Source organism: Mus pahari, chromosome 4 (genome assembly GCF_900095145.1).
Source record: "Mus pahari chromosome 4, PAHARI_EIJ_v1.1, whole genome shotgun sequence".
Lineage (NCBI taxonomy): Eukaryota > Metazoa > Chordata > Mammalia > Rodentia > Muridae > Mus > Mus pahari.
The window spans coordinates 97763460-97777538 of record NC_034593.1 but is presented as its reverse complement, the minus strand read 5'-3'; the positions used below and the strand labels follow the sequence as shown (position 1 = coordinate 97777538).

Here is a 14079-nt window from a genome sequence, read left to right as displayed (position 1 = left end):
GTCAGATCTTTTTATGGATGGTTATGAGCCACCATGTGGTTGCTGGGATTTGAACTCCGGACCTTCAGGAGAGCAGTCGGGTGCTCTTACCCACTGAGCCATTTCACCAGCCCCCTTTAAGCCTTTTTGGTGATAGGTAACTTTTTCAAAAAGCAGATGCCCATGATCTCTGCCTTAATTACAGATTCACTGCCCTGTTTTACACTTACTCATTCATCCGCTGGACAGATGCTTGTGAGGGCTCACTGTTCCACATTCTCATGTGTTGCAATGGGTGGACAGATTGACAGCAGTTTATTCCATTAGAACACAATAGCTGTGTGCCAGAAGAGCCGGAAGTGAGGCAAGCACTAAGTCCAAACTTCCTGTCATGTGGTCCTAGGCTGAGTGCTGAGGGCAGAGTCAGGAGTGGGTGTGCACCCAAGTAAAGATAGCAGGGGAGTGGGCATTTCTGTGTTAACTGCCCACACTGAAATTCCAGCCATTGCAAGTAGCATTTACAAAATGTGATTGGGCAACTGCTGAATATCATAGTCGCTTAAGTCATTTACCCACAGTTAATTGCTAAGTGCCTCCTCTGCCCTAGACTGTGCTCTGGGGTTGGAGGAGTGGGCCACAGAGAAAAGGCACTGTTTGTACTTCCCAGGACTTGCCTTCTGAGTTTAGGGCTGGTGCAGTTCTGAACAATCACAAACTCAAACACTTAGAAGAATTTGACCAAGCACTAGTGTTCAGTGTTTAACTGTCCTTTAGGGCCAGGCTAAGCCTGGGTAGGTTGATTTTAAGGGAGAAGTACACAAGCATGGAAGGTTTTCAGGTTACACTGAAAGGAGCTTTGTAACTCCTAATCAAACCAAGAAAACCAGTTAACAGATTATGGCAAGCCATTTGAGGAGCAAGGAGAGCAGCAGACCAGGCCAGAGCTGCTGACGAGAGTGGTGAGACAAGCAATCTGAGCTCATTTCAGACATTAGCTGACAGGGAGGAACCTTTGCTGGCCACCAGGCAGTGACCGCTGTGCCTGGGAGAAACCAAGGGAGGACCCAGTGAGGACTGCCGAGTGCCTTCAGTGGGCCTGGGTGTTCATACACACGGGGCTTAGCCTGCTTACAGGGCAGGTGGGCTGGGTGAAGAGCTGTTTTAATGCGTTAGACCAGGGCAGCTTTCTACTTTGACAAGAAACTCTTACCTCTCCCGGCCCCTGCCAGACCACAGTTCCTGAGCTGAGCTGGGGAGCCTGTGTCCAGGAGGTCCAGGCACGCAGGGCGACACACTTATCACATGGAAATGAAGGACAGGCTTGCTTGTGCAGAGACATCTCTCCTTCTGTGATTCATCTCATCTTTTGCTTATTTCTTTCTTTCTCAGTTTGTAGTTTATTTTATGTGTGTGGGTGTTTTGCCTGCGTAGGTGTACCATGTTCATACAAAGCCCAAAGGCCAGAAGAGGATGTTGGATCCTCTGGGATTGGATTATGTGGGTGCTGTTAATTGAACCTGGGTTCTCTGGAAGAGCAGCCTGTGCTCTTAAGCATTGATCCTCTCTCCAAGCCCAGTTTTTAGTCACATATTAACTAATGTGTGTGTGTGTGCACTCCAGTGCTCATAGAGAAGTAGCTGGCTCTCCCCTTCCATCACGTGGGTTCTGGAGATTGCTCTCAGGATGCAGCTTTGTGGTCAGTGCCTTTACTCGCTGAGCCATCCTCTAGAAATCCTCTAGAAATCCTAAAGAAAGATTACTTTATACTACGTGTATGTGTGTATGTCTTTGAGGCTGTGTAGATGTACAGGTACCTTTGGAGGCCAGAAGTGGACATTGGATCCCTTGGAGCTGGAGTTACAGATGCCTATGATCCACCCCATATAGGTGTTGGGAACCAAATATGGGTTCTTTGCAGGGGCAGCAAGTGCTCATAACCACTGAGCAGCCTTTCTAGCCCCGTCTTCTAACCTTTGGATAAGAAGCAATTCCAGCACTCGAGCCCCTAGATAGGAGGATCATGAATTGAAGTCTGAGCTACATGGTGAGATCCTGTCTCAAAAAAAGAGAGGGAAAAAAAAATGGAACCACCATCTGGATTTTGTAATAAGTATAATGTGTAGAAAAACATTTTATGTGAAATGTTTTCAACTCCATCTAAATTTTTACTCTTAGCTACATGTAACTGAAAAAGAAAACATGAGGCGAGGTTGGGGAGTGGAGAGTGGGTGGCCTGAGAGATTACTTGGCCTGTAAGAGTATTTATGGCTTTTTTTTTCCTTCCATTTTTCAAGACAGGATTTCTCTGTGTAGACTTGACTGTCCTAGAACTCACTCTGTAGACCAGGGTGTCCTGGAACTCAGAGATCCACCTGCTGGGTTTAAAGGGGTGCACCCCCATCACCCAGTTCTCTTTACTGCTTCTTAGAGAGGGCCAGAGTCTGCTTCTCACACTCATGTCAAATGACTCACAGCCACCAGTAATCATTGCTCTGAGGGGCCTTAACAGGCACCTATGTGCATGCACTTGTAACATACCCCGGACAAACACATATTCACATGCATAAATTTTAAACAAATGAATCACAGGGCCAACAGGATGGTGCTTGTTGCCAACCTGATAACCTGAGTTTGATTTCTAGGACCCTTGTAGTAGGAGAGACTCTGGAAGCCATAGGTACCCCTACTGGAAGCAGCATGCACTTTTGATCTTTAGTTGTCGGGATTTGTAATTCACCTCTCTCCTTCCATCCCCTCTCTGTGCTGCCACTGCCCTCCCCATTCCATGCTAACAGAAGCAATGTAAGCTTGAATGTTCTAGTAGACAGGGTACTTCCAAGAAGGAATGGGGGAGTTGGCATGCCAGGCACACAAAGCTAACTAACATTGGTGCCTTCCACTGTCCTGATCATAGACCTGTATTACGGCAGCTGTTTTGAATTGTCTAGTTGTTAGGATGATATGGATTTGTGGTTTCATTAGAGTCCTGTATTAGAATAAGAAGTTAGTTAGCTTTGTGTGTAACGGTAGAGCATATCTAAGCCAAAGCTCTTGGTGTTTTATGGATAAGGAAGCAGGTAAGGTGGCTGTTGCAGTCAGGTGACTTACCCAAGGTCATATAGCTAGACTTGGCATAGCAGGACTGACATTTACTATAACATTGGGCTTATTACAAGATGGTTTTAACAGCTGGGAAATTAAGCTAAAGAAATCAAATTTAAGCCGGGCATGGTGGCTCACGCCTTTAATCCCAGCACTTGGGAGGAAGAGGCAGGCGGATTTCCAAGTTTGAGGCCAGCCTGGTCTACAGAGTGAGTTCCAGGATGGCCAGGGCTACACAGAGAAACCCTGTCTCGAAAAACCAAAGGGGGGGGGAGAAAGAAATCAAATTTATTTGTTGGTTAAACTTTCATTTTGGTGTTTGGGGCAGGGGGCTGTCTTTGCTCATGTATGTACCAATAGGTCTGAAAGGAGGGCCCTGGTCTGGTACTGCCAGATTATTCATGACATCATTTTAGGACTCAGGTGCACAGGAGTTACTAGAAATTTCAAGATATCTCTATAGAAGCAAGTATTTAAAAGGAGAAGGGGTCTCTGGTGCCTCTGGAATGCCTGCTGACCTGGGACAGACCTGTGGGGACACTTGGAGGGAAAGCTCTGAAGCCAGGATGGGTGACAACAGTGTGAGAGCAGAGCTAGCAGGCGGGGCCACTGATACACCAGGAGAGAGGTTTTTGTTCCTTAGGGTAGGGTGGAGAGAATAACTAATGGATGCACTGAGGTCGTTTGCTGCAGTTTTAGGTTTACAAATTTCTTTTTGTTTTGTTTTGTTTTAAATGTGTGTGAATCCAGATCCATCTAGAGTTTTATTACTTTGAAACAACTTCTGAAAACAATAGCCATTTTTGTAGAAATTTGCACCAACATTGATATCAAAATAGTTTTAGGAAATAAAATCCTTTGAAGCCCTATCTGTAAGTCCTAAGTCACTGGCTAGTGTTCTCAGCAGTGAGGATATTTTTACACTCAGTAGCTGGGTAACAGTCACTAAGCATTACTGCAGACCGGGTACTATCCAAAAAATAATCTACTGACCCTGCCTTATATTGCGGGGATCCATCTTGCTTCATGGCATACAAGTAGAAAAAAGCATGGTAAACGTAAGACCTTCTTTGGACTGACTTTAGTAGATGAAAGGAAAAAGAGAAAGCAGGTGGTGACCTTGCCAACCTTTGTCCCGTACAGCCTCCCCTCCCAGGTTTGCCAGTCTGCAGGGTCATCTTCAGTTCCTCCTACTCGGAGCCGCAGTTTCCCTCTGCTGTAGGCTCCAGCTCTTCCAGTTTTTATATCCTGTTATCCTTGGTACATTGAAGATAGGCAAGTAAATGTTCCTTTTAACTTACCGCTTTTTGAAGTAATGTAGGAAAAAAGATGTAGGTGAAGTTCGGAAGTTCAGAATCCATCTATGTAGTTGGAGAGAGAGGGAGGGCAAACCCTAAGAGCCACGTGTTCTGGAAGAGAGCTGATGCTTGAGTGATAGATCTCAGAGGTAAGACTGGGGCCCAGACCTCACGAGGGAAGAGGTGGAGAAGGTGCTTGAAGACTTTGAGAGTCATAAGCTGATGGCTTGTACAGTGGTGCCTTTTGGAAATGGTGAAGGAGCAGGAGCCTTGAAGTGGAAGTTTAAGAAAATTACAGCAGTAACATAATAGGAGCAGTGTAGGCTCAGCCAGATGTGGGAAGGGGTGAAGAGGTTACATAATTTGAGAAATATTTAGAAGAGAGAAAACTATGTTCCAGCTTACCATGCTTGCTAGTTTTATGCCTGCTTAACACAAGCTGGAGTCATTGGGAAAAGGGACTCTCAATTAAGAAAAAGCCTCCATAAGATCCAGCTGTAGGCAAGCCTGCCGGACATTTTCTTAATTAGTGGTCATGGGGAGGGCCCAACCCATTGTGGATGGTCCTGGGTTCTGTAAGAAAGCAGGCTGAGCAAGCCAATAACCAGCATCCTCCAGGGCCTCTGTCTGCATCAGCTCCTGCCTCCAGGTTTCTGCCCCATTGGATTGAATTCCTGTCCTGTCATTCCTCAGCGATGGAGTATGACCCAAAAGTTGTAAGATAAAATAAAGCCCTTCCTTCTTAAGTTGATTTTAGTCATGATGTTTTATCACAACTAAGATATCTAGGATAATGAATGAATTTCAAATCCAAATGACTCTTAGATCTCAGAATGTACTTGGAAGATGGGTAAAATGGTGGTGGCACTTTTCATGAGAGTTTGAAAATTGAATGGGCCAAGGCCTTTGATATAAAATGTGATTCATTCTTTATATATATAACACACGCTGAAAACAAATCCTGTGGCAATAAGAGGTGCCTTCCTTTATGAGATGGACTGAGTATCTAATGAAGGCTAGCAGAGAAGTACACAGAGTAATAGAAAAGGGAAGGCAAACAGGCATTTTCTTTTTCTTCTTTTTACAAAATAGAGGGTGGGACCAGGGCCTTGCACAGGATAGGCAAGTGTTCTACCACTGAGCTGTATTCCCAGCTCCCAGAATGCTATTATTTAGGGAATCTGCGAAATATAAGAGAGATAGAATAGCATAGAGGTAGGGTGTGTGCGTGCGTGTGTGTGTATGTGTGTGTGTGTGTGTGTGTGTGTGATATGTAACACTTTCAAAGAGTAGAATTTAATGAGATGGATAGAAATTTGTGACTTGATTAAGAGATTTATTTATAATTTTTTTTAAAACAGTCTGACATGAGCAGTAGAAATACCATTTTCAATATTTAAAGGAGAGTATCCAGTACTTCATTACACTATTGCTCATATAGAATTTTGAATTTAACAATAAAAAAAAAAGTCAGCATGCGTTTCTGTTTTCTTCCCCAAACTAAAATTCTTTGCTAGGTATGAGTAGTAGAATTAATATTTTTGACAGTCTTAGAAGACCCTGAGCTACTTGAATATTAACTGTGTAGTTTACTCAGTTATCAAGTATCTGTAGTAAGAACAGAGATAAAGATATAGATACACTTCTTGATTCTGCAAGAATGTAGTTATCTTCAATTTTTATATTCAGATGTTACTTTAACTAGTTTTTGTTGATAAAGTTGAGAAATATTTAGTGTGTTATCCTGCTTATTAGATGCACATGTGTTCAATAGTTATTTGATTAATTATTTGACTAAGTGATGTCCGGTCCAGTTGAGGACTCCAGGTATACAGAGAAGAACAGCTTGGTAGAGCTTGTATTTCAGTGAAGAGACAGAAAGTGAGTGAGTGCCATGAAGATTTGTGCTGCAAGAGAGTGAACAGTGTGGGGTGGGAAGTGCGCAGGTAACTTCATCAGGGATGCTCTGAGGGGCAGAAAGGTGAGTGAAGAAGAAAACCTAGCAGACATTATTTCAGTCAGCCAGCATGAGACTGAGTCAGAGTCCAGCCCAGCAAGAACCAGTTTTGCACGTTAGAGGAAACACAAAAAAGCTGGTCTGACAAGAACACTGAGGCTAGGGTAGAGACCAGCAAGAAATGAGGCTGAGGAGGTAGGCAGGGACCAGAGTGTATTGGACGTTATTAGCCACACATTATAATTTGGGTGTAAATGGAGGCCAGGTGGAAACTCCAGTCAGTGTTGTGACATGGTCTAGGCAGGCGTGGTGTACAGGTGTGATTCTAGCCATTGGACTGTGGGGTAGCAGAAAGAAGAGGATCCTTATAAGTTCAAGGCCAGCCTGGTATACATAGAATTCTCAGACTTCCAAGATTACATAGCTAAACCCTATCTTTAAAAAAAAAAAAAAAAGAATTATGGAAGTTTTGCATGTATTAGGTAAACTGTGGTTTCCAGTGTACAAGGACTAAGATTATATCTGTTAAGATTATATCTGTTAAGATTATATCTGTGTTTTTAAAACTAAATTTTACTAGTCTTTAACATGTAAATATTAATGCTGGTGTCCCCATTCCATCTCTTTGTTCCTTTTATGTCACTTGCTAGTTTTGACCTTAGCAAGTTAGGTAAATGTTAGTCCCACTTACTGGGATGAGAGACTGAAGGAAGAGCAGGTTTGTTTGAGGTGGAAGTGGGAATGAATACCTGTCATTCATTGTGTTGGGCATTAAGTTTGAGGTACTTCCGGGACATCTGCTATGATACAGAAGGTAGAAAATGAGTTTGAAGTCAGGCCTGGAAAGCAAGATTGGAGAGCTAAGTTTTGGAATCTAGTACATGCCAGCTTTGAAGTGAAAGAGTGGAAATTTCAGTTTTGCCACCTGCTGTATAACTGGGCAAATTACTTGACCTTTTTGCTTTATTTATCTCATTATAAAATGAGGGTAATAGGGTCTACCTTACAGAGGTGTGAGGGTTGAATGAGTTCATATAACCAAGATACTTAGAATGTCCTGATACACGTTACTCATTGATGGTTAACGTTTACTCATGAATAGTGCCTTAAAGCATCAACTTAGGCAAGTTAGAAAAAAGTATAGGGTCTGGAGAGATGGCTCAGTGGTTAACTGAGTTGTTCTTCTAGAGGTCCTGAGTTCAATTCCAGCAACCACTTAGTGGCTCACAACCATCTGTAATGGAGTCTGATGCCCTCTTCTGTCATGCATACATACAGGGAGATAGAGCACTCATATACATAAATAAATAACCTTAAATAAGTATAGGTAGAGAAAAAGACAAAGATAAACTTTGAAAAAGCTGTCTTGAAAGGCAGGGGAAGGCCTAGAAATAACCGCTGAGCTGTTTAGAAATGGTTTCAGTAGAGTGGTGGCAGTGAACTGGAGGTTCTCAATTAGAGATTTTAAGTATGGATGGCAGGCTAAAGAAATTTTGCTATGAAGGGACACAGAGAGGGGCAGCAAAGATAGCTCAGTAGGTAGAGTTGCTTGCTTTTTATTCTGAACCTCAGTTGACCCCTGGGACCTTCATGTGGAAGGAGAAAACCATCTCCTGCAAGTTGCCCTCTGACCTCCACACATGTTCATGTGTTCCCCCAACCCCATAAGTGAATACACACAATAGGTCTTCTAAAAAGGAGGCACAGGGAAGATGGAATAGTAGAAGAAAGTGAACGTGTAAGGGGATGTCAAAGAATGGTACTGGTGGGTTGTCTCAAGATGGTAGAACAACAGCCTGTATGCTAAGACTATCCCAATAAGAAGGGAAAATAGTGATACTTTGGTGACACTAGAAATTGCAGCAGCTACAGTGGAGCTGCAATGAAGGAGTTAAGTGTATAGTCAGAGCAGTAAGGGTGTTGAGACGTGGATGAATGTAGAGAATGTTCATGGAGATACATACAGGTACATTAGTAGGTTTGGTTATGGGAAGTGGGGTAGTGCTCTCTGATTGCCTTCTGCTTTCTCTAAAAAGGAGGAGCAGGACTGTCATTTATGACTCAGAAGTAGCATTTGATGCTGGGGAGAGTGGTAATGTTACAAGAGGCATTTTGGAAAATGGAAGAATTACTAATCAGGGAAGACCTAGCAGGCAGACTGTCAAGATCTGAAAGTTTATTTGACCTTTGATCTTTAAGAGTGAGTTCAGTCATCAAAGCAGGCTGTGTAAATCTCTCCACCCCCAGAAGAGCTGAATCATGAAAGGTAAAGGCAATAGCAACGTGAGTTCTGCTGGTACTTGGAACCTTTCTAGCTCTGTGACTGAGTATTGCTTATGGAATATTCTTCAGGTCCATGGGCAGGTTACAGAATTACTAACTATGAGTAGGCCATAGGCCTATTTGTTGCCTGTGTTCATTGAGTATATCATGTTTTATGATGTTACTAAAAATATTTGTGTTGCTATCTTTGAGTAATGTCTGTTTTGCACAGATGGTATCAACATTAAACAAAAGCAAAATGTTCTAATTGAAAAACAGTTTTCCTAATAGACATGAAAGCTCACCAAAATTTCCATTAGGACCTGTATTTTCCCTTAACCTAGACTTACTAGTTGCATTACTTACTCCATATCTGTTTGATTACAAAGAAATTCAAAATCTATTTTTTTTGTTTTGTTTTGCTTTTTTTAGGCGCTGGAGAATCTGGTAAAAGTACCATCGTGAAACAGATGAAGTAAGTTCACACAGGGCCTTCTAAGACTGAATTTCCTTTTCTTCATAAAAAGTTTATAATGTTTTCATTTTCCATTCATGGTATTGACTTGCGGTTTTCTCCTTCTTGAAGAATCATTCATGAGGACGGCTATTCAGAGGATGAATGTAAACAGTATAAAGTAGTTGTCTACAGCAATACCATTCAGTCCATCATTGCGATCATACGAGCCATGGGACGGTTGAAGATTGACTTTGGGGACGCTGCCAGAGCAGTAAGTACTTCTCATTTTCTCGTCACTCGCTGCTCTTCAGTAGGCACAGCTAAGCCAAATTTGTGTCTTGTTTTAGGGAACAAGAAGATAAAATGGCACAAAATACCGTGTCTGTTTTTGAAGTGTTAGGTCTGACTCAGGAGACAGTAAGTTACTGCCACAAGCAGAGCCCTGGAAATGGGATTCTGTAGATGGGCTGTGTGATGGCTGTGTTCAGTTGCTTCCTTACTACATCATTGACATATATTTTATAGTAGTTGATGATACTAAATGTATACTCTAAAAGACATGTTGAATATGTTGTATATTTAGTCTTGCTTTCAGAGCTATAGGGGGTCAAAGGGAAAAAAAAATCTCAAAATAAATTCTGTAAGGACACTTACATCCCAATTTTAGAGGTGATTTTGGGTGTTCACAAATATCTTATCACTGTCTTTCATTGAATTCAGGGTTCAATTAGAATTGGGTTGTTACTTACTCTAATATAAATCTTTAATGCTTTACATATATAAGAATTTAAAAGTCAGTTAATAATATTTAGTACACTTTGGGGCAGTTTGTGAAGTAAGATGTTTGAAGCTAATGGAGAAAGGACCAAAATGAAGACAGGAGATCTTATGTTGTTGCCAACTCGATTTCAAGAACGTGCTAGGGAAGAGTCCATCAAAGGATGTCAGCCATGCTCCATGGTGCAGTTCTAAAGTGACCTGGGAAATAAATGGAAGTGAAGTGGGTTGGGAGGGGGAGAACTTTTCCTGGAAAGACAAAACCTGCGTGCTTGTGAGCAGCCTAGGGACGGCTATGAGCCACTCGGCAGTTTATCAGCTGCAACTTAGGGTTGATAAGTGGGAAGTGAAAAGGAAACTATTCAGAGAGCTGCTGTGGCTTTGACTTGTTGAGTAGAATATATCTTGAAGGTGAAATAAGGGCTCAGGACCTTGGTAAGGGTTGTGGGAGAAAAGAAGGCTAGGAAGGTAGGTGAGCGACTTACAGTCCTGTAACAGAGTTCAGGGCCTCTTCTTCCTCCTGGGGATGGTACTCGCTCGGCCTCAGCTGTGCTGGGTGAGTCCGTGGACAACATTTAGCCCGCAGGCTGTTTCCTGCCCCGTTTTTCTCTTTTTAAAATTTTGTTTTTGATTATGTGTATGTCTGTGTCCACGTGTGGAGATTGCGTGTGTGTGGGTCCCCTTGAAGGCCAGAGGTGTTTGATTACAGGGAGTTTGGCACTACTTGCTGTGGGTGCTGAAAATCACACTGTGTCTGAAAGAGCAGAGCATGCTCTTGACTAAGCCATCGCCTCATACCCGTTTTTGATTTTTAGAGGCTTTCTTACCTAGGAGCCCAGGCTGGACTTGGACTCACAGTAGTCTTGCTGAACAGGCTAGTTTTTTATTCTTAGGGAGATTTGTTAGTTCAAGTAAAATCTAATTTGTAGTCAAATCTTAGCTCCTCCCCTTTGAGTCACGCTGACTTTTCTTCTTTGAACTAGAATTCTCCTGGGGGGCTTTTTGTTTTTCCTTCATGTCACCTAACTACTTCTCTGTAATATTGGTTGTATTTTATAATTGGTAATTATACTTATTTATTTATTTTTCTTCACTCTGTTGATTTTTTCTCCTATTATTTATTCCTTGGTTTCTCAGATGTTTTCCTTTTGTCCCCATCCTCTGTTCACCTGTTTCTCGACCATTCCTCTCCCAACTCATTTCCTTCCTTGAGATGTCATCAGGTACTGAGGGTCAGAGCACTCAGGAGTGCACTGGCTTGGCGTAACAACATGAGCTTGTTCTCTAGAAGTCACTAAAGGCCAGGTGCTCATGGTGTGCACTGTTCTCTAGTGCTGGGGACACAGAGACGGGATCCTTGGGGCTTTCTGGACAGCTGAATCATTGAGCCACAGGCTAAAGAGAGACCCTGTCTTCACACAAACAAACAAACCAAAGGGCAGGTGGCTCCTTAGCAACAGTGCCTGAGACTGTCCTTTGCTCCACACACATGCTCATGTTCACGCACAGACACAGCTATTACCGTCATAATCCTGTCACCCGATGGCCCTGACATTCTTAGTCCTTCTCAGGGCTTCTGAGTCACCTAGCTTTACAGCATCCACTCAGCTTACCCTGAGAAGGAATGTGTAAAGTTTTAAACTCTTTGTTTCTCTCCTAGGTAAGGGTTTGTATTTGTATTTATCATTCTATTCCTTTAGTTTTTAAATGGTGGCTAAGAGAATGAAAAGAGTAGAGCAGAGTAGGAGACAGTTTTCTTTCATCTCTGCTTAAGTGTAGAAGTATGGTATCTGTTGTGAAGAGGGACTCGCTAAGTCTATAGAGAAGGTTTAGTGTGAGGATGCTAGAGCAGGCTGATGAGCAGTGAAGTAGGAAGGGAAAATGTTTCTCGAAAACTAGTCAGAGTGGCATCAGTATGTGCTAATAATCCCTGGATTTTCAAAATTTCTAAAATTTGAGTAACATGGTATTAAAAAAAAGAAACAAATAATTTTTTGTATACTTGCTTAACTATAGGCCAAATTTCAGGATCTGTGTAGTTTTAAATGTTAGATAAAGCAGTATACAATATGTGAAAAAAACTTATTTGTCATTTAGTGGTTTGGGCAGTTTGTTTAATGCTTAACCATTTCTTAATCATTTGCTATTTTATTTAAAATGACAATGACGACGACGACGACAACGACGACGGTGGTGGTGGTGGTGGTGGTGGTGGTGGTGGTGGTGGTGAGAAGAGGGGCTGGGAAAGTGGCTTAGTGGCTAAGAGTGCTTGTTACATAAGCATGAGGACTGAGCTAAGACCCTAAGTGCCCTCATTAAAGGAGAATCAGGTAAGCAGCTGTAGCCTCAGTACTAGGGGATGGAGACGACAAATCCTGGGAGCTTAAATGACAAGCCTGGGGTTCAGTGAGAGACTGTGTCTCAAGGGAATAAGGCAAAGAGTGTTAGAAGGCGTCAGACATCTTCCTCTGACTCTCTTGTATGTACACACCTGAGTGTGTATACACACGCACATATATATACAACACTCACTCCTCCCACACCAATGAAAAAGAAACAAGAGGGAGAGGAAATGCAAATCATGCATGGAATTTGCTACAAGATGAGCCACAGTGTTACTAGAAAGTATGGACAGAGTCTTGATTGATACCAGAGTTTGGCAAAGTTTTTTTTTTTTTTTTTTGTTTTGTTTTTGGTTTTTGTTTTTTGTTTTTTTTTGTTTTTTTTGAGACAGGGTTTCTCTGTATAGCCCTGGCTGTCCTGGAACTCGTTCTGTAGACCAGGCTGGCCTCAAACTCAGAAATCTGCCTGTCTCTGCCTCCCAAGTGCTGGGATTAAAGGCCTGCGCTACCATGCCCAGCGGCAAAGTTAATTTGAATGCAGCGTGGTAATTTTTGTGGGTGGGGAGATAGGTTTTACTGCATCTGTGTTCCATAGTTTGGTCTTTGTCTTAATGACTACTTAAGATATAAATGATCATGTCTCTTCTCCCTTCACTTTTTATTTATGTATTATGTGATTAAAAACTTCATCTGTATAGTTATTTTAATCTTTAGGCAGATATTAGATTTATATAGCGAAATCTTTGAGCTCAGTATTTAGTTTTGTTGTTGTTTGAGACAGGATTTCTCTGTGTAGTCTTGGCTGTCCAGGACTCATTCTATAGACCAGGCTGGTCTTGAACTCAGAGATCTACCTGCCTCTGTCCTCCTGAGTGCTGGGATCAAAGGTGTGTGCCTCCACTGCCCTGCTGTCTTCAGGTTTAAATACTGCATGTGGATAAAATAAAGAAAACCCCAAAGTTCTCCTATCACCTTTTTAAAGGCTTACAAACTGCCACAGTTCCTGCCTGAGAGTCATGACCTTCTTCTGATCCTATCACTCTTGCCATTCCCCCTCCAGCTGCCTCTTTCTCTTGTTGCAACAGAACATTGTGGGTGTTGCTTTGGGGAAATCTAGTCACTAAACATTTTCCCTGAGGGGTCGATTCCTGTTACTAGGCTTTCGCCTTCTTACATGCCTTCATCTCCTCTTCCATTTCTGCTGTCTCCAATGAAGGGGAAGGAAGAACTCAAACTCGATTAATGTTTTAGTCCCTGTGCCATGGTTAGACTTTACTTCTTTGGTACAAAACTTTTCATTTCTATGTAGTAGTAGGAAGTGCTCTACCACTGAGAGCACCTTTAGCAGTTCTGTGGAACAAAAATTCAGACATGTGGCGGTGGGGCATATGAGTGTGTGGAAGGTGGAGGTTGATCTCAGGTGTTTCCCTCTACCATTTTTCTCCTGATGTTTGGAGAGCATCTCTCCAAGTCTGGAACATGTCCTTTTGGCCATACTCGCAGGCCAGGGATGTTCAGGATCCCTCTATCTGCTCCCCAGCACCAAGGAAACAGGCTTGCACCGTTGCATCCAGCTCATACATGGATCTGAACTCAGGTCCTCATGCTGGCACAGCGTGCAGCTTATCTACTGAGCCATCCTCCCAGTCCTCAGTCAGGGCTTACCTAAACGTTATTACATATACTTGTCTCAGAGCAGAGTCTCCACCCCACCAATGTCATAAGTCATCAGGGTAGAGGTGTGAGAGTCCATCAAGAGACCTTTTCTGAGGATGGCGGTGTGACATGGAGAATTAAGAAGAAGGTGGATCGGGCTGGAGAGATGGCTCAGTGGTTAAGAGCACTGACTGCTCTTCCAAAGGTCCTGAGTTCAAATCCCAGCAACCACATGGTGGCTCACAACCA

General features: G+C 42.7%; 1 protein-coding gene across 2 annotated transcripts in view; it reads left to right on the top strand.

The window, feature by feature from the left end:
• The window catches only part of Gnai3 (G protein subunit alpha i3), a 44580-nt gene that overhangs the window by 17085 nt on the left and 13416 nt on the right, over positions 1-14079 (top strand). For both annotated transcript variants that reach the window (XM_029537384.1, XM_021195434.2), the window contains 2 exons: positions 9031-9073; positions 9185-9326. In XM_029537384.1, coding sequence (XP_029393244.1) covers positions 9031-9073; positions 9185-9326 — 185 coding nt within the window. The remainder of the gene's footprint in view (positions 1-9030; positions 9074-9184; positions 9327-14079) is intronic.